This window comes from Conger conger, chromosome 6 (genome assembly GCF_963514075.1).
Source record: "Conger conger chromosome 6, fConCon1.1, whole genome shotgun sequence".
Taxonomy (NCBI): Eukaryota; Metazoa; Chordata; class Actinopteri; order Anguilliformes; family Congridae; genus Conger; species Conger conger.
In genome coordinates this window covers 62,496,218-62,515,412 of record NC_083765.1, presented here as the reverse complement: position 1 = coordinate 62,515,412, position 19,195 = coordinate 62,496,218, and the positions used below count along the sequence as shown (strand labels likewise).

General features: G+C 40.8%; 1 protein-coding gene across 2 annotated transcripts; it reads right to left on the bottom strand.

Annotated features, from left to right (window-relative positions):
* Positions 1 to 1,410: 1,410 nt before the first annotated feature.
* LOC133130060 (solute carrier family 12 member 1-like) lies at positions 1,411 to 18,656 on the bottom strand. Of its 2 annotated transcripts, none has more exons than XM_061244301.1 (26): positions 18,366 to 18,656; positions 16,177 to 16,314; positions 15,487 to 15,562; positions 11,857 to 11,952; positions 11,193 to 11,332; positions 10,824 to 10,934; positions 9,707 to 9,818; positions 9,388 to 9,515; positions 9,036 to 9,120; positions 8,331 to 8,482; positions 7,880 to 7,987; positions 7,329 to 7,452; positions 6,918 to 7,019; positions 6,386 to 6,541; positions 6,200 to 6,299; positions 5,944 to 6,055; positions 5,304 to 5,444; positions 4,753 to 4,859; positions 4,580 to 4,662; positions 4,016 to 4,135; positions 3,151 to 3,279; positions 2,807 to 2,918; positions 2,345 to 2,431; positions 2,085 to 2,220; positions 1,921 to 1,988; positions 1,411 to 1,546 (listed from the first exon to the last, which is right to left on the bottom strand). In XM_061244301.1, the coding sequence occupies exons 1-26, from the start codon at positions 18,654 to 18,656 to the stop codon at positions 1,411 to 1,413; spliced, it is 3,150 nt and encodes a 1,049-aa protein (XP_061100285.1). The 2 variants fall into 2 exon arrangements, with proteins under 2 accessions (XP_061100285.1, XP_061100286.1); XM_061244302.1 differs by having other exon boundaries at positions 3,151 to 3,273.
* Positions 18,657 to 19,195: the final 539 nt, after the last annotated feature.

The following is a 19,195-nucleotide window of genomic DNA, read 5'->3' as shown; positions in this document are numbered from 1 at the left end:
TCTGTAACTAAATAGCAACCTGTGGGTTGTTGTAAAATCATTTAGTTGTAATGGGCTAGTTATTCATTAGCAATTTTTCCAGCAGTGTCATTTAATTCAGATTATAATATAATACATTTTCCTAACAAAATATATTTAGGAGATTGAGAGTCTTGTTACACGAAGCAACTAAATTGCAGCTGAGTTGGTCATAGATTGCTTCGTGTAACATTCCCTGCAATTTCTGTGCAACTTGTTTACAACAAGTTGGGAGCAATTCAACTTTCATGCAACCGACTGCATGCAATAACCAATCAGAAGAGAGATATTGATCACACGCAAACGTAGAATTGTAACAATACCTTAAGAGGTAAAATGAAAAATAGCCAGATAAATAAGTATCTTTATTGTTTTGTTTCTAACTTATTTTTAAAAAGGCATCTTCCCATGTATGTAAAGAATTACAATAACCCCTTTCCTATAACACAAATACTAGACCACAATAAATGTATATTAGAAATTGCAATTTTAAATACGTAGAAAATGGTGTTCATAATAAATATGGATTCTTTATTTAATGGAAACTTGCACAATATTCATTCATTCATTCATTATCCTAACCTGCTTATCCTGAACAGGGTCGCAGGGGGCTGGAGCCTATCCCAGCATACATTGGGCGAAAGGCAGGAATACACCCTGGACAGGTCGCCAGTCCATCGCAGGGCACACACACCATTCACTCACACACACACACTCATACTCATACTCATACCTATGGGCAATTTAGACTCTCCAATCAGCCTAACCTGCATGTCTTTGGACTGTGGGAGGAAACCAGAGTACCCGGAGGAAACCCACGCAAAAACACGGGGAGAACATGCAGACTCCACACAGAGAGGCCCCGACCAACGGGGATTTGAACCCAGGACCTCCTTGCTGTGAGGCGGCAGTGCTACCCACTGCACCATCCATGCGACCTTGCACAATATTATAATAAAATAATACAGATGATATATGGGGGTTTTAGTACATTTAGATTGGTTTATTATGGCATATATATATGCAAAACAAGATTTGAATGGAACCAGCTTGAATACAAATTGTACAAATTGTTATAGTACCAGTGATTTGTGTGAAATAACTAAAAAGAATCCCCTTAGGTTCATCATCCTGCAAATTTGACTTCTTTCCGAAATATTAATTAATTATACTTGCACTGTATCATGGTAATTTATACATCCTATTTTTTAAAATGAGCATTTCATATGTGTGTAGTTGTCATGAAAAGTAGGTTTTACATTTATATCACTATATAGTTCATATTTCATATTATCACTAGAGGGCAGAACAGGAGCACAGGAGTTCCATTTTAAACAACATAGTTTTTCACCTTTTATGGTTTCTAATGTTAGTAGATGGCTGGCAGTTAATTTAAGAGTAGAATGTCAGTACGCTCTTGTGATTTCCTCTGATCAGCAGGGTGGGTGGAAGGTTCTTAGTGAGGATGTCCAGCCAGGCCATGTAGAGGTGGTCAGAAACGGCCCCTTTCCGAGCAATGGGCATGCTCCTGCATCATGTAGAAAACAGTCACCTCCAGAACACAGACCAATTTAGTTCACATGCAGTATCAATTTTATCTGTACTCTATGTCTCTATGCGAAGCCATTAACCCTGCATTGCTCCATGGGGCATTGCGTTCTGTCTGATCAACTGTAAGTTGCTTTGGATAAAAGCATCAGCTAAATAACAAATTATTTTGATTACTGCCTTGGTGAAAAAAAAACAACAGCTCAAGCTAGGTTTGGTAGCTGGTTGACCAGCTCAGACTACAGTATGTTTTGAAACTGCCGGTAGCTGGTCATAGCTGGATTTTACAGAAGGGTGTAGTTAGATTTAACATGCTCTCTCAGATCTATAGAGACTTGAAGCAGGGGGACTTACACAATGATGAGGTTAGCTGCTCTTGAGTTCTCCTGGAGCAGTTCATTCAACCGGACCTGCAGGCGTGTCTGTGTGGGAAAGGAGATAAAATGGAAAGGTCAAACCTTCTGTCTATCTCTGTATTATTTTGAGATGTATTCCTGTTTTTTTAAGCCACAGTATACCTTCTCTTCCAATATCTCCATTTCGGCATCAGTGATCTTCCATTGGCTGTCCTTCCTCATTGAATCAGCACTAGCCATGTCTTTGGTGCCCTCATGAAGGCGGAATGGCTTAATCATGTCCTCAAATGTTCTCCAGCTAGGGCAGAAAGCCACACGTACAGTAATAATGGCATGTATCAAATTGCATGTTAACTTCGATTCCAATGAAGAATGGAGCACTTCAAGTAGCACTTCATCCATTTCGGGGAAAGTGTTCTCACCTCTCTGAACTTGGTTTCGTGTTGATGTCACTAATGATGTTAATGTCACTGCATTTGATTCTGAATTTTGACAGAAGGGACTCCATTCTAAATGATGACAAAGTAAAATTATATTTGTGAAATCACTACTGGCTGTTATCACAAGTAAGTGCTGTTAACTTGTTAACTAGTTGTTACATTACATGTCATTTGGCTGACACGTTTATCTAAAGTGACTTACAGTTAAGCAGGAGACAGTCCTCCCCTGGAGCAATGCAGGGTTAAGGGCCTTGCCCAAGAGTCAAACAGCTGTGCGGATCTTATTGTGGCTACACCGGGGATCGAACCACTGACCTTGCAGGTCCCAGTCACATACCTTAACCACTACGCTACATGCCACCCTGTTGTTGTAATTTTGTAAGGTATGACTGTTCCATACTATCAATATTCTGTGTTGAACAGATACACAAATCTTTGGCCCACTCTGCTCTGTCTTGTTCAATGCGGTCAGTCTGCCCTGCAATGAAGATCCTCATCTTGCAGTCCCTCCATTTCCTGCGTGTGGTCAGGATGTAGGGGATTAGGAGTGTCAGGCCTGTATTAGTGAGAGCATTCAGAACAGCATTAATTCAATAAGGGCTTTTTTTTCATTCAGCAAAATTACTTTTTCCTTAATGTTAACGCGAAAAAAACAAATATGATGGAGAACAGGGTCTGGCTATAAAGAAAATAAACCAGAGCCATAACCATGAACACTAACTCATATGACTTTGCCAGGGCTATGACTTCAGCCTTTCAAAAATATGGTGTGATGGCTGCAATTATACCTCCATCGTCGAAGAGCCACCACACATCAATGGTGCCTTTGGCCTGTCTCTTCTGGAACTGAGTGCTGGACTCCACCAGCCTCGGGCTAACTTTAGCTGCCTGGGCAGACTGAGGTGAAATCACTGAAGCTGTGAAGAGAGGAAAAACGGAGCGATAGAAAAGGAATTGGAGGCAAGTATGGACAGAGAAGGTGAGAGCAAGGGCATTTTTCCCATCCGGATTAATAGGCATCTGGTTGCATGTAGCAGCTAAGTCTAACATTTCAATTTAAAAATCTGTTCCTGTGTGTCTGTATTTTCCAGCAGTCGAAGTAAAGCTGACATTGGAAGTGTATATACCTCAAGATCCCTCTGGTGTTTTGGAGGGCTGCATTGGGCTTAGTTCTAAGACTATTTTGCTGGAAGCTGGAAAAAGGAAGTGACTACGTTGTTCAGTTAGTGCAAAATCCTTTTCATGTGGAACATTTCATTCATTTAATTGCAGCAGGAGGGGGACGGGCCCATGTCCTTTTGTTTTGTTTTAGATTAAAAAGTGGAGGGTATTATTGATTTCATTTGTCAGATTTGTTTGGTCTAGACACTTTTTTGAAGCCTCCCTTTCTGAAGGCTTTCAGCAGCTTGAAAGAGGCAGACGGTATATGAAAAGATGCAGCTCGGCCCTCAGGGACCTGTATGGAGAGCCTGTGTTATCCTACACGAACAGTCATACTCTGATGCCTTCGCTCATTCACCACTGAGCCTGGCCAAGAGTGCGCACGATGCGCCGTCAATCGTGAATCATCATCCATTACAAAATTCTTTAATACTAATATACATACTACATACTAATTTAAAAGAGCAGGCACTTTCAATCCTGAAAGCGTACCTTTTGTAAGAACTTGCTTTGAGGATTTCCTGGACCATTTGAATAGCCCTTTACCACCCCCATCTTGGGAATCCATCCTCTCCAAGGACTGCTGTTCTAATGTCAGTCTCTCCATTTCCTCTGAAGGGAGAAAGAGTACACAAACAAAGGCTGGAAAAGTTCGATTTAGTGACTTGTAAGTCCTGGATATGTTTCTTGGATGGTCTTATTTAATATTAGGTTATATCTCAATATTGTGCATTTTCGGAGTCCAGAAATGATGAGTCAGAGCCAGGATCTCTGTGATTGTGATTATGTCTGAATAAATGACCTTGGCTAAATATCATGGGCTCTGAGTGAGCTCTCCTGCAGACATTCCAATCAAACTGTTGTTAGAACCTTTAATATAAATATCGTCGTTCTGACAACACATATTTCCCGGGCGTTATTATATCATAGAAGCATACTGGCTCCCCTTTTTTCATGTCACACCCTGCAACCTGACATGAAAATGCCTGCAATGAATATGAATAATTAGCCACATATCAAGTCCATGTTTTTATGGGGTCTATATTTTGTACCCACCTTCAGCCTGAAGAATGTGAGTGATGTCGAGTCCCTGGCCGATCCTGAGCACCACGATTCCATATTCTAAGTCAAATGCATCACTGCCACGAAGGAAAACGTGATTAAGGCCTACCCTCCTGCCTCCCTCACAGACAGATCTGCTGAGTTACGAGTGCTTATCAGTCACTTACTGCAGCACACCAACATAGCTTTGAACATCCGTTGTACTCGCTCTCTTCCAGTCTTTCTTGAACCCAATCACCAGTGTATTTGGTTTGAGTCTGCCAATGCCTGCAGCCTAAAAGTACACAGAAAGATAATAACTTTATGTACCATACGGCTTCAAGCTCCAAATTTTCAAAATATTATGTTTCAGTATCAATGTCAGCAGAAAACAAAAACTAGGTTTTTTCAAGCTAGGTTTTGAAACAGTTGGTAGCTGGTTGACCAGCTCATACCCAGCTAGACCAGCTTTCTGACCAGCTTGACCATGCTGGTTGACCAGCTCAATTTTCAAGCTGGTCAAAGTGGCATAGCTGGCTTTCACAGCAAGGAGCACATTCTTGTTGACATAAAGCACGCCCAAACCTATTTCAAGTCTATGCTTTTGATCATGTACTGTTTAGTATCATTCATGCCTATAAATTGATAAATGAGGTGACAAACCTACGCACAAAAGTGGCTTCTTTATTCAGTTACATACAGTATGTCACATTTTGGTCAGTTTGTTGACAATGCATACTTGCAGCAGGCTCTGAACTCCTTCCCTGAAGCTATCGCTGGCCACTGCTGCGTAGAAGGCTTTGCGTTTTTTCTTGTTGAGCCAGGCTTGGTGATTCTCCATGCCTATGTTAATTTCCTGGATCATATCTGTCTTCAGCCCCTGAATGGAGGTGGAGTTAGTTATTACATTACATAACGTTAGGTATCTGACATTTTTATCCAAAACGATTTACAGTTGATTTGTCTAAGCAGGGGCCAATCCCCCGTGGAACAATGTGGGGTTATGCAATGTATTGTAGCCAGTAAATATCACCAGAACTCTGCAGTGGGCATCATTGTTCGTCTGTGAGCCTATTACCTTGTGACAGTGAATTCACCATTCATTACCATTTCACCCCTTTTTGAATTAATCCATAATTCAATTCATGAAAAAATTTAATTTAATCAAATTATAAGGATAAATGCATGCCCTCGGGTGAGTCTGAAGGCCACTGGCCACTGGCCTCTCCGTCTAAATAAGAGGTTCACGTTAAACCGAGACTTTATCTGACCATCGTTTGCACTCGGCATTGAGTGGCTCAAATAAAATTAGCTGGCTATGTATTGACTTGTTATATCTCAGCCAGCCAGTGATGAACAAGAAGAGGGTCTGTTCCTACCAAGAACACTTGGCAGGTGAGGCATAGCCCATAGTTCTTGGAGAAGGAGTGCGCAATGTCAAGAAGAGCTGGTCTTGTGTTGGGTGCACCAGTCAGCACAATGCACTGTGGCCTGAGATTGATAGTGCCAGACATTAGACCAACAATCAGAAATTTCGTCAAAATAATATTCATAATGTTTGTGCAATCCCAAATAAACATTCTCATTTTCTGATTTAGATAAAAGTAATTTGGTTGATCATACTGTAGTTCATACCTGAAATTCTTGACGTGTTCATCTATTTTGGTTAAACTCAGTGCATTGTTCATGGCATGTACAAACGTCACTGCCTGGGTTGAGGAGCCCCAGTTAACATCTGAGGGAAAATGCCAATGAAATCAAATAAAAATTTATTGCAGGTTTATTGTTCTGTTTTTCCAGAAAAACCATGATGGGCTTTACCTGGTTTTTTCACAGTGACATAGACGTAGAGGAAGATCTCAATGGCATACGTGAGCAGCGCTGCCCACCAGTTGATGACGAACATCACGGCGCAGCACAGCACCGCTCCGAACAGAGACAGCCACATGTTGTAGAATCTGTAGCCAGGCCTCCACCCTGAAGCATGACATTTCACCATCATTAGGCCAAACAAGATTCAGGCCTACGAGAAAAATATGGGTAATCATGATGACTGTTATGAACTATGCTGTGCTGTAGTATAACACAACATGCTGAATATGAAGCTGACATTTTCCTATAAAATACCTTCCTCCAATGCTCCCTATTCTTTCAAAATAAATGCCATTTCTCAAGAACCACTTGTTTTCACTTTTATGATAAAAGCGCAAAATACTTTATATCTGGATATAGTCAGACCTCTTTGGAATATGTCTTTTTCCATTTAGTGCCACCTGTTGATTTTTCTTTTAAGTATAAAACTATTAGCTTTAGTTGACACAAGTGATGTAAGAAGAGAAATGGGAAATATGACCTGGTGATTTAGCATAAGAGGCATGGAAACAGGAGAAGTTGATGAGAGCGTAGGAGGCCAAGAAGAAGTTGGAAATAATGGGAGCGATGACATTGAGTTCGGCTAGAATGAAGAAACAGAAGTTAGATGCTGTGGCAGCAACAACAATTTGAAAAGCAGTTTCTGAAAGGGAGTATAATACAAAAGCATGTTGATACAAGCATATTTGTGAAAACACCCATATTTAACTCTCACTGTAAGGAATCAATGACAAACACATTAGTTACATTACTTGAGACTAGTTAATCTCATGGAAACTCTAGAACAGACATCAAAAATAAAGTAATAACATTTTCCTAAGATGTAGAGCCCCAGAATTGCCACTCTTGCTAGAATTGACGCTCCCCTGGATTTGTTTTCAAACATAGTCACCTATCAAAATGAAAGCCACAGCGATGAAGAAAGTGAGGACGTATCCGCGGAGGGGCTCGTTGTTTCTGCCATGTCCTTTGGCAAAGAAGCCCAGCGCCTTGTAAATATTGTCTTTGCACAAGGCCTGTGGGTTGAGCATTGACACAGTGACGCAGTTCAAACGTACTGTAAAAAGAAACGTGTTGGCCTCACGGGGAGCAGCATCCTCCCACCTCACCCTAATTGTATGCTTGATATAGCCCACATTCAACTGACATCTACAATGACAACCTAATATAGGCATAGGTCTATGTATTTTCACTTAATGAAGGTACTGAGCAGACTACTATGCTTTAGCATAACGGTATGCTTTATGTTTTCACGAATAGTACATTCCCCAAAAAATTGGCCAGTTTCACAGATTACTGTAAACTTAGTCCTGGACTAAAGTTAAACTCTTAGTTGAGTTTGTATGGAGAATCTCCTGTCAAAATTGAATTTAGTCTTGGACTATGCTTTATCTGTGTCTGTGAAACTGGCATAAATTCTTTAAATTATGACTTGGTTCTCACCTGGAAGACTTTGGGTGCACTAACCAGTGAAGCAAGAGCAGAGGAAAGGGTAGCAGAGAACGTTCCTGCTGTGATCAGTGGGCCGAAACCAGACACCATGGTCATCACCTAAAGGTGTTTGGAGTTACATCACATTAATATTGTACACTGTTTTGTGCTATCGACCAGGGTCCATCAAATCATGGTCCTCAAGGGCTGAGAAGTGCTGGTTTCCCACCCTCCCTACTACCTGGGAGTCTGGTGTGAAGACAGTCTGGCCAACCAGTCTTCACACCAGTTAATTACCTAGGTGAAAAGAAAACCAGGGCTGGGTTTGGACTTGAGGGCCAGATTTGATGATCCCTGCTACTGACTGTCATTTTACATTCATATGACAGCATTCTGAAATTGTTTTATAGGTCTATTCATACCAGTCCAATATTATTATGTATGTATGGAAAGAGGGACATACCTGGAAGTTATTCATGAGGCCAAATGTACAGCCCCCCTCCTTGCAGGATGAAAAGTCATATCCAAAATCACAGGCGACTGAAAAATTACAGCTAGCCTCAGCTGCGATGGTGTTGTTGACATTGCCAGTTGCATCACGCACTACAGTTGCAGCTAGGAGAAAAACAAAACCATTGTGTCAACGTTTATAGTTAAGTTTAGAACCCTGCCTGTATTACTTGCTTTTGATTGATTTGCACATGTTTTGCCAATACAGGTGTCCCATTGATTTTTGAAAAGACTTGTTCCAGAAAAGTACTGTACTAAGTTTTATTGCTGAGACTGGAAGAGGCTCTGATTGGACCAGGGGATTTGTCTGCCTTTGGTGTTTATTGATTTCCAAGTGAGCCTTTGTGCTTTAATACTTTTTATAATGAATATTAAAATAGTGGCATTTTAAGATCTTCCAGATCAATTTGCTTGAGGCAGTAAATGGCCTCAAAGGAATAACTGTAATCCATTACTAACAGCAATCGCTGTGATTTAAAATGGTGTTATTCTACTCAGGAGTGCATTAAGGAATAAAGTGAAGTTGATTCAAGATAATTCACTTTCAGATAATGCTTCTTTTTTTTAAGATAGTTTGCAAACATTTATGAAAAACAAGAAGAAAAGAAATGGCATATTGTAATTAATTTAGCGTTTACTCACAGACGCATGTACTTACAGACGCAGAGGGCCACAGCCAGATATGTGATTGCAGTGATAACGATAGCAAGCAGGGTTCCTTTGGGAATCGCAGCCTGGGCATCCTTTACACAACAAGATCCAGTCAACAACAGCCTATGTATAGTTACCCTTTAACATACTGATGTCAGGATCAAATTTAAGGCAATATTACTGAATATTTACCAAGCTCACAATGGATAGCACACTGTATAAAATATGTTATTCAAATTTAGAGCTGAAGAAGTTATAAAAAAAATACTATTGCAATCACAATATATATATTTTTTAATTGAGTTAACAAACACAAGGTATTTCACTAGAAAATGACTATGCGACTGTGCAGTTCTTACCTTCAGATCCCCAGAGATGTTTGCACCTGCTAGAATGCCTGTGGCTGCAGGGAAGAAGATTGCAAAGACAGAAAAAAATGTCTCTCCATCTCGGAAGTCCGGCGTAAAGTTTTCTCTCAATATAGATGCTGCAAGACATTAAACACAGTCTTGATATCCGGTTACTTTAAACTTCTATTCAGTTTCACAAGCACAGACGTGATTTTGCTTTAGTAATTGCAATGGCTGTTTTGGGGGGTTTTTTTGCAGTGAAACAACAGCTCAATCATTACATGTATCAGACATCATTATTAAGCAAACATTTAATTATTTCAGTCACCATGATAATTGAAGAAGCCTTTGGATCTCTTGGCTTGTGTGGCCGGAATGAATGTCCCTACAAACACATTTACAATGGCCACCAGCAAGATAATCAGCAGGATAATCTGGGCCTGTAGGAGAACATAAAATTTTCATATCATCCTTTTGTCACTTATCAAAACATACCAGGTGTGATCTGCATTTACAGTAGTTTGCAACCCTGGTCCGAGAGAGCAGCTGGGTGTGCTGGTTTTTGTTTTCACCATAAAAGCAGCCTTCCATTTCAGACCCAAGAAACAAGGTAAGGTGAGTTAACTTTGCATTGAACAGCTTTGGTCGATCAATTAAGTGCCGAGTGAAAATGAAATCCAGCACCCCTGGGCTCAGTAGTTCTCGTCAGTTCTATAGTCATTGTTTGTATTTTCAGTACAAATATTCAATGTCTTATTACTGTTGAGAATCATTGGTGAGCACATACTAATGAGAGACTTGAAATGCACAACATGAGGGAAGTGAGAGAAAATAAAGAGCATACCGGGATGTTTCATCCTCTCTATTTAAAAGTCCCATATTGTAACTTACAGCATTACTACAGACTTACTTTCCAGCATTTTATTTTAGGTCCTGATATCCATAAGAAGGTGGTTGTGTGGTTTAAGTAACTAAAACAATCTTTATCCAGTTTTACATGTCCATTTTCCAGCGCCTCTCATGAGCTTTAACAAGAACAGGCTGTTTTAGTGACTGTGTCTTTAAGGCTGTTTGATATCAATGAACCTCTGTTTTAATTGGCTGTCTAGTTCCAATGAACTGAATTCCATCTGTGCCGAGGTCTTGGATTTGTTGGTGGGCTGTGCTGAAGCAAATGAGCATATTGTTGTAATGCCACAACTTCACGGAAGTCCAAACAGCTCGTTTAAATGCATATTATCTTCATATGGATTGTGTGGATTTATTTGGGGACTGTGCGTTTTGATACTTTCACAGTATTTTTATAGCACCTCCAACTTCTTTATAATCCACCTAGCAAGGGAAAGGTCATTTCCCACAATATGACAATTCTAACTGGAGGGAATAATCCCTACTATGTGAAACATCTGTTGTAGTGTTGATGAAAAGTACTGTTGTTCAGTCACCTTAGCCTCCCACTCCATTCCAGCCACTGAGATCCCCAAAAGCAAAACAACTGTAATGCATCCAATGATTCGGATGTCATTCATGTCGTCCACCATTATGGCATTGTTCTCCTGTAAAATATCACCATTTAACAAATTACTCAAATTATTAAAATAGATAATCGCATTGTTTCTTGAGGCTGCATTTCTTATAGTGCCAGGCATTGCTATGTGCTGTATATTGTACAAATGAAACGTAGATGCCTTTCTTTCCATTTGCTTTAACTATTATAATGAAATTATTATATTTTTATTTATTTATTTGCTTAGTTGTTTTGTATGTTGAAAGTGTCAAAATCCATCCCTTACTATTGCAGATGCCGGACATACCTTCAGAAGATCCACCACTGTCTCTGCGAACCCGACCACATACATGGCCACTGCCACAGCATTGGCGAATGCAAAAATCAGGCCGATCGACCCGCCAAACTCCGGTCCTAAACTGCGGGAGATGAGGTAGTATGCTCCCCCTGGACAAACGACGCAGTGGTTATATGCTTCATACAGACCCAGGCTACATGCGCCTGGGCTAGTGCTTTTTTGGTACAGAATGGTGGAACTAAGGCAGGAATCATGATTTACAATATCAATATAGTCAGAGTATGAATATGCCTGCTGTAAAAAATGAATCATGATATCTTATTAGAAGATGGGTGTTGTTAAAAAACATTACACATTTTGCTGATTTGTTTTGTCCCTATGTATGCCATTTTGTTACTGATCTAAATCTAAAATTAATGTCAGCACTGTCAGATTTTAAGCATCTTGATATTAAAACAATCTTAATTACTGGACTAGATACTGTTGCAACTAGGCTAACCGGCTTGCTAGCAAAGTAGATCACAATGTTGGAAAATGTGCTGCTGAATCTTCCTTGGCTTGTTTGCTCAGCCAGTGTTTGCCGTGTGTTGAGTAGTTCTGACTTTGAAGATAAGGGCACCTTCTGTACAGTATATTTGTTTTGGTGAGGGTTATGTGTGTTAGATGCACCTACCTCCCCTGACCACTCCATTGGTACAGATGGCAGACATTGAGAGTCCTGTGACGATGGTCACCACAACACTGAGGAGAATGACCACAATTCCCAGACCTAGAAACAGAGAGCTGTCAGTCCTAACATATTACATTACAGTTATATAGCTGACATATCATCAGCCCCAGAACCTATTCTTAATACTCAGTCACACCCACTGCATAGAAAGTGCACATAAGATGCACTTTATTTTATGTAATTTTATGGCTGTATAGCACTTTGCATTCTTTGAATATGTCACGACTCAAATGAAACATTCCAATGTATTAGGTAGACCTGTATCAGCTTGTTAAGCAAATATTTAATCTGCCAATCATGCGGTCGGAACTAAATGCATGAAAGCAGGCAGACATGGTCAAGAGGTTCAGCTGTTGTTCAGACCAAATTTCAGAATGGGGAAGAAATGTGATCTAAGTGACTTTGACGGTGGAATGATTATTGGTGCCAGACAGGGTGGTTTGAATGTCTCAGAAACTGCTGATCTTGTCTTGATTTCCACACACAATGGTCTCTAGAGTTTGCAGAGAATGGTACGAAAAAAAAAAAAAAAAAATTCTCACTGAGTGTATATATAATTAACTTTAAAAGCGCTAAGCAGTAGTCACTCCCTCTTTAGCTCTAGAAGCATAAACAGGGTCATGCAGAAATAATTTACCAATGCCTTACGAAATCTCAAACACCTTCAGAAACAACGATTAGCTACAATGAATCGCAAATGGCCCATTCAGACGTCTAATTATACCCTTAGGCAAAAAGCCGCAACTCGGCACAAAACTGTTCCCAGTTTCCTGCCTAGAGCATTTGGCTTTTCGTCATCATTAGTTACGCATCATAAATGGAAGCCCTTGAAGGCAAAAGGTAACAGAGGCATGCATAAATACACAGAAATAAAGTGACAGTGGAGGTACATTTTGTTCTTCAAAGGTCAAATTTCCCAAATGTACAGTGAAAGTACAATAATGTTCTCTTAGGGTAGAAATTAGTACGCTTTCCAAGCAAAGGAGGTACAAATTAAGCATATATTGGGCTAGGGGTACAATTTGATGTACCTACAGTGCATCCGGAAAGTATTCACTGCCCTTCACTTTTTCCACATTTTGTTATGTTACAGCCTTATTCCAAAATTGATTAAATTCATTTTTTCCTCCAAATTCTACTCACAATACCCCATAATGACAACGTGAAAAAAGTTTTTTTGAGATTTTTGCAAATTTATTAAAAATAAAAAACTAAGAAATCACATGTGCATAAGTATTCACAGCCTTTGCCATGAAGCTCAAAATTGAGCTCAGGTGCATCCTGTTTCCACTGATCTTAATTGGAGTCTTTACCTGTGGTAAATTCAGTTGATTGGACATGATTTGGAAAGGTACACACCTGTCTATATAAGGTCCCACGGTTGACAGTGCATGTCGGAGCAAAAACCAAGCATGAAGTCAAAGGAATTGTCTGTAGACCTCCGAGACAGGATTGTGTTGAGGCACAAATCTGGGGAAGGGTACAGAAACATTTCTGCTGCTTTGAAGGTCCCAATAAGCACAGTGGCCTCCATCATCCAGCCGCCCGTCTAAACTGAGCAATCAGGGGAGAAGGGCCTTAGTCAGGGAGGTGACCAAGAACCTGATGGTCACTCTGTCAGAGCTCCAGCATTCCTCTGTGGAGAGAGGAGAACCATCCAGAAGGACAACCATCTCTGCAACAATCCACCAATCAGGCCTGTATGGTAGAGTGGCCAGACGGAAGCCACTCCTTAGTAAAAGGCACATGGCAGCCCGCCTGGAGTTTGCCAAAAGGCACCTGAAGGACTCTCAGACCATGAGAAACAAAATTCTCTGGTCTGATGAGACAAACATTGAACTCTTTGGCGTGAATGCCAGGCATCATGTTTGGAGGAAACCAGGCACCGCTCATCACCTGGCCAATACCATCCCTACAGTGAAGCATGGTGGTGGCTGCATCATGCTGAGGGGATGTTTTTCAGCGGCAGGAACTGGGAGACTAGTCAGGATTGAGGGAAAGATGAATGCAGCAATGTACAGAGACATCCTGGATGAGAACCTGCTCCAGAGCGCTCTTGACCTCAGACTGGGGCGACGGTTCATCTTTCAGCAGGACAACGACCCTAAGCACACAGCCAAGATATCAAAAGAGTGGCTTCAGGACAACTCTGTGAATGTCCTTGAGTGGCCCAGCCAGAGCCCAGACTTGAATCCGATTGAACATCTCTGGAGAGATCTGAAAATGGCTGTGCACCGACGCTCCCCATCCAACCTGATGGAGCTTGAGAGGTGCTGCAAAGAGGAATGGGCGAAACTGCCCAAAGATAGGTGTGCCAAGCTTGTGGCATCATATTCAGAAAGACTTGAGGCTGTACTTGCTGCCAAAGGTGCATCAACAAAGTATTGAGCAAAGGCTGTGAATACTTATGTACATGTGATTTCTTAGTTTTTTATTTTTAATAAATTTGCAAAAATTTCAAAAAAACTTCTTTCATGTTGTCATTATGGGGTGTTGTGTGTAGAATTTTGAGGAAAAAAATTTGGGAAAAGTGAAGCGCTGTGAATACTTTCCGGATGCACTGTATCTAGTGGTGCATTGATGCCAAATTACATTGGTTATATTTAAAATGAATAGGCTCTGTAACATTTTGTGACCAACAGATGTTCCAAGCAGTTTGGTCTTGTCCCCCAGTCTTTCACAGTGTGCATTGACCAGCTTCAGATTTAGTGTGGCCGATACTTGATAAATCGTTGGCCTACATGCTCAGAAATAAAGGTAAGAAAAGTTCCTAAAAATGTACAAATACTTGTTGCTAGGGTGGCACCCTATAGGCACATCACATTTTACACAGCAATATACACCCAGTAAGCACTTTATTAGGTATTTATTAGACTTATTTTTTGACTTATTTTATTTCACTTATTAAGTAGCAAACCACCCTGTGTGGCACCAACAATCATTCCACGGTCAAAGTCGCTTAGATTATATTTTTTCCCCATTTGAAGGGTGATGTGAACATTGACTGAAGCTACTGACCTGTATCTGCATGATTTTATGCATTGCACTGCTGCCACACAATTGGCTGATTAGATAATTGCATGAAAATGTAAAGTGCTCAGTGAGTGTATAATTAATTTATTCCTTTTTTGCTGGGAAAGTGTACTCATTTTCACCTAAAGAGAACATTGCTGTATTCAGGGTGCATTTGCTAAATTTGATCCATGAAGAACAAAAATACCTCCACTGTCACTTTATTTCTGAGAGTGTACTGACTAAAATGTGCTTGCCTCTCGCTTGCCTCTTTGTATTCCCTTCACTTTGAAATCTGAACACTGATGTGGCATTTATTCAACTAATTGTCTCATTGTTGTGAACTTCTTGATATTACTACCAGTTTACAGGTTTAAACTGCTGGAAGCTGGTTTTGCAATTCAGGCTACTTTTTCATATGCATCACTATGGAATATCTCATGAATTTCATTATGAACGCATCAGGTGTTTTTCGATAGAACTGAGCCACAGAGAAATTTAATTACCCTCACAGGGTTTGTCTGAAGAGACCGAAGCAGATTGCATAGCAATGCTACTTACCAGTACCGGCCTGACCAAACACCCATGAAAGGCGGATGAAAAGCATCACTCCCCAAATGTTCAGCATACATCTTACCTGGAAAGGAGATATGTAGATTGCTGTAAAATCTAGCTATGCAAGCTTGACCAGCTTGTAAGTGGAGCTGGTCAAGCTTTTCATAAGTTTTTCAGCAGGGCTGCTTGAGAGTTATGAGCTGACTAGCTCACTTGGGTAATTTGGCACTGGACCTTTATTAATTCCTCAGGTAAAATCTAGACTGCTGGAGCTGCTTTCTGCTATTATGTGCCCACATGCTGGAACAGCCTTCAGGTTACATTACATTATTGGCATTTGGCAGACGCTCTTATCCAGAGCGACGTACAACAAATTTCATACCCATAACCAGGGATAAGTGCGCTGAAAGACCCTAGAGGGAAGTACAATTTCAACTGCAACTACTTAAGCTAGACTCCAACTCCTTGACTCTTGTGTTGCCCATTTTCTTTTTCTCTTGATTTTATATGTATATATTTTATATGAAGTGCATTGGATTTCCTTGTGTACTAAATGTGCTATAGAAATAAATAAACTTGAACTTGAATTGATGTTATCAAAAACAGAAAGCATAAAGTCATGAAATGTACTGCATATGCCCATTTTGTAGCTTTGAGAGTCCTGGAAAAGAAACTTCCATCTGACTTCATGCTCACCAGTACACCGGTGATCCAGCCAAATTTAACCATTCCACCTTTGTTCTCCTCCAGAATGACTGACTCCACATCGTCATTGGGGGTCCCCTCACTCTCATCCATCTCAGCCACAGAGTCTGGAGTTGCCAGGACATCATTCTGTAGTGAATGAATAAAGGTTATCCCAGGAAACTGTGTCTCAACTGTTGAACCTTGATTTTACGTGAGGGAGACATAACATCCATCCATCCATCCATTATCTGAACCTGCTTATCCTGAACAGGGTCGCAGGGGGGCTGGAGCCTATCCCAGCATACATTGGGCGAAAGGCAGGAATACACCCTGGACAGGTCGCCAGTCCATCGCAGGGCACACACACCATTCACTCACACACTCATACCTACGGGCAATTTAGACTCTCCAATCAGCCTAACCTGCATGTCTTTGGACTGTGGGAGGAAACCGGAGTACCCGGAGGAAACCCACGCAGACACGGGGAGAACATGCAAACTCCGCACAGAGAGGCCCCGGCCGACGGGGATTCGAACCCAGGACCTCCTTGCTGTGAGGCAGCAGTGCTACCCACTGCACCATCCGTGCCGCCGAGACATAACATACAGTATTTAAGTTCAGGAAAAATATTTAAAAGGCAGTTCTTTGTTTTCATCTTGATGAACAGGCTACCTAATTAACAGAAACATTGAAACATTGGCCAGGCAGTCAAAACACTTACTCACTCGCTTCTAATTGCTTTATAATCCAAACGGAGTGAGGAGGGCCCTAATTCATATGCGTACCCTTTCTAATCCACAGGAGAAGATTTAGAGGGAAGTAGTGCATTTTGATTTTAATGAAGATTAATAATAACCGTCAGCAGCCATATTCCTAGTGGGCACACTCCTCCTGTCCTTGAAATAGTTTATTGTTTGTGTGTGTTTGCGTGTGTGTGTGTGTGTGTGTGTGTGTGTGTGTGTACCAAGGCAGCAGTTGGGGTTGGATCTAATTTGTCTTTTAAAAGACAACATATTGGATGTTTGTGCAGCAAATGATTGAGACAGTTGGTCTCCCTCCCCTCTGATTTAGTGCAACCTTCGAGACTTTGTTTGCATTAACTACTCTAGTTAAAGAAAGACGGATCAATGCATTAGCTCTTGGGCATCATTATTCATAAACTAAGTGTTTCTCTCTGGGCTTTCTGTTGGTTTCCACTTAATAATGTTGAGGCGGCGCTTAACCTATTGATCTCTTTTTTTAACTGCTTGCATGCTGCATGTCATCATAGAGCCTTGTTTACCATCTGTCTTGCCTCTGTGTCTATTCTTTGGCTCAGTGTGCCAGAACGTTTCTTTATTTGCTCAGTTTGTTTTTCTTCAAAATAAAATGGCCAGTGCATTTTCCCCACTGTGAAAATAAAATCTTTGTTGAACCAAATAGCTGGGGTTCCAGTTGTTGAAGGAGTGCACTCTGTGTTATTTTGGTAAATAAAACATAAATGCACAGAAGGCCCATGTGTTATTGTAATAAAACTGAGTATACTTGAGCAGTTCTTAATCCGTTTAAAATTCAAATTTAGGATTCAAAAGGATTCAAAAGGATTATGTTCAGTGTATTATATTTCATTTAATAGTAATTTAATTAAACTGCAAGTAAGGTACAAATACCATTGCCTTCACTGATCTAAAAATGGTGATAGGGTAGGGCCTTTTATTTTTGATGACCACAAGGTTAGCTACCCCTTCTTTGAGTCTAGAAATAATTCAAGACCTTAGAATTATAAGGAACCAACTGACATTTTGACAAAAATTTGTTAGTGTCATAAATATGTTGTTTATAGGACAGTTTCATGGGAAATTATATTCATAGCACTTTTAGGTGGCGTCTGTCATTTTGATCTATAAAAAACTGCCCTGCATTCATTCATGACCAATTCCAAGGTCACAAATTTCTCTTACTGTTGGTGATAGCACTGGCTGAACTCAACAAGCACACACAGCTCAGAGCTCACACAGAAGTCATACCGTAGCCTGGCGGCTGACTGGGACCCAGAAGGTTGGTGGTTCAAGCCCTGGTGTTGCCACAATAATATCTGAACAGCTGTTGGTCCCTTGAGCAATGCCCTTATCCCCACATTGATCCAGGGGAGATTGTCCCCTGCTTAGTCTAATCAACTGTAAGTGACTTTGGATAATTAACTGTAATGTAGTGCTCACCTTTTGGAAGACATTGTGGAGTTCCTGCAGGGAGGGTCTTATGGCCCGGTGCCCACTGAGACTGCCTGCGTTGCGGTAGAACTCGATACGGGGCACCCTGTCCAACGTGTTGTGACCAAAGGCACTGATGACCGAAATTCTACCCTCCCTGCGCTCGGGCCTGCTTCCATTTTGGAAACCATTCCCAGCAGCGCCTGAGAAGGATGTCTCTTCATAAAGCGGCGGCTTGTCCGTCGACTCCTCATAAGCTGGGTTCACATTTTCTCCTCCAAAGGCAGTGTACTTTTCCATTGAGATCTATGGTGAGGTTTTTCTCCAAATCTTTGGTTAAAATCAACAATGTATTGAAAACAAAACAAAATGAATGTTGAATAGTCCACTGAGTAACTAGAAATTGGTCAGCAATGAAAAGCTTACAAGCTGATATTAAGTGGTATAGGCCACCTGGATCAGATACTTATCTGAGAGGCGACATAATGACTATATCTTCAAAATATTATTGCTAACCATACATAGGTGCATTTATACCCCCACTGTCTCAGGAGAATCCATTGGGTGAATGTGATTGGCTCTGTCCACATGCTCTACCCTTAATGTTTTGTCAGGGGGTGGCAGAAGTGTCCTTGGTTCATTAAAATGAACAAATAGGGGTTGTTTAAAAATTAACTGAGTTGTAAATGCTTGGAAAAGATAACAAAGTGTTTTAAAGTATTGATTATTAATATTCTAGTTTGAAGTGCACCAGGGAGCACATGTTGGTCCATAGTGCCACAGTTATGAGCCTACTCAAGAGCTATGAGGGGCCACTCAAGAGCATTTGTGAGTGGTTG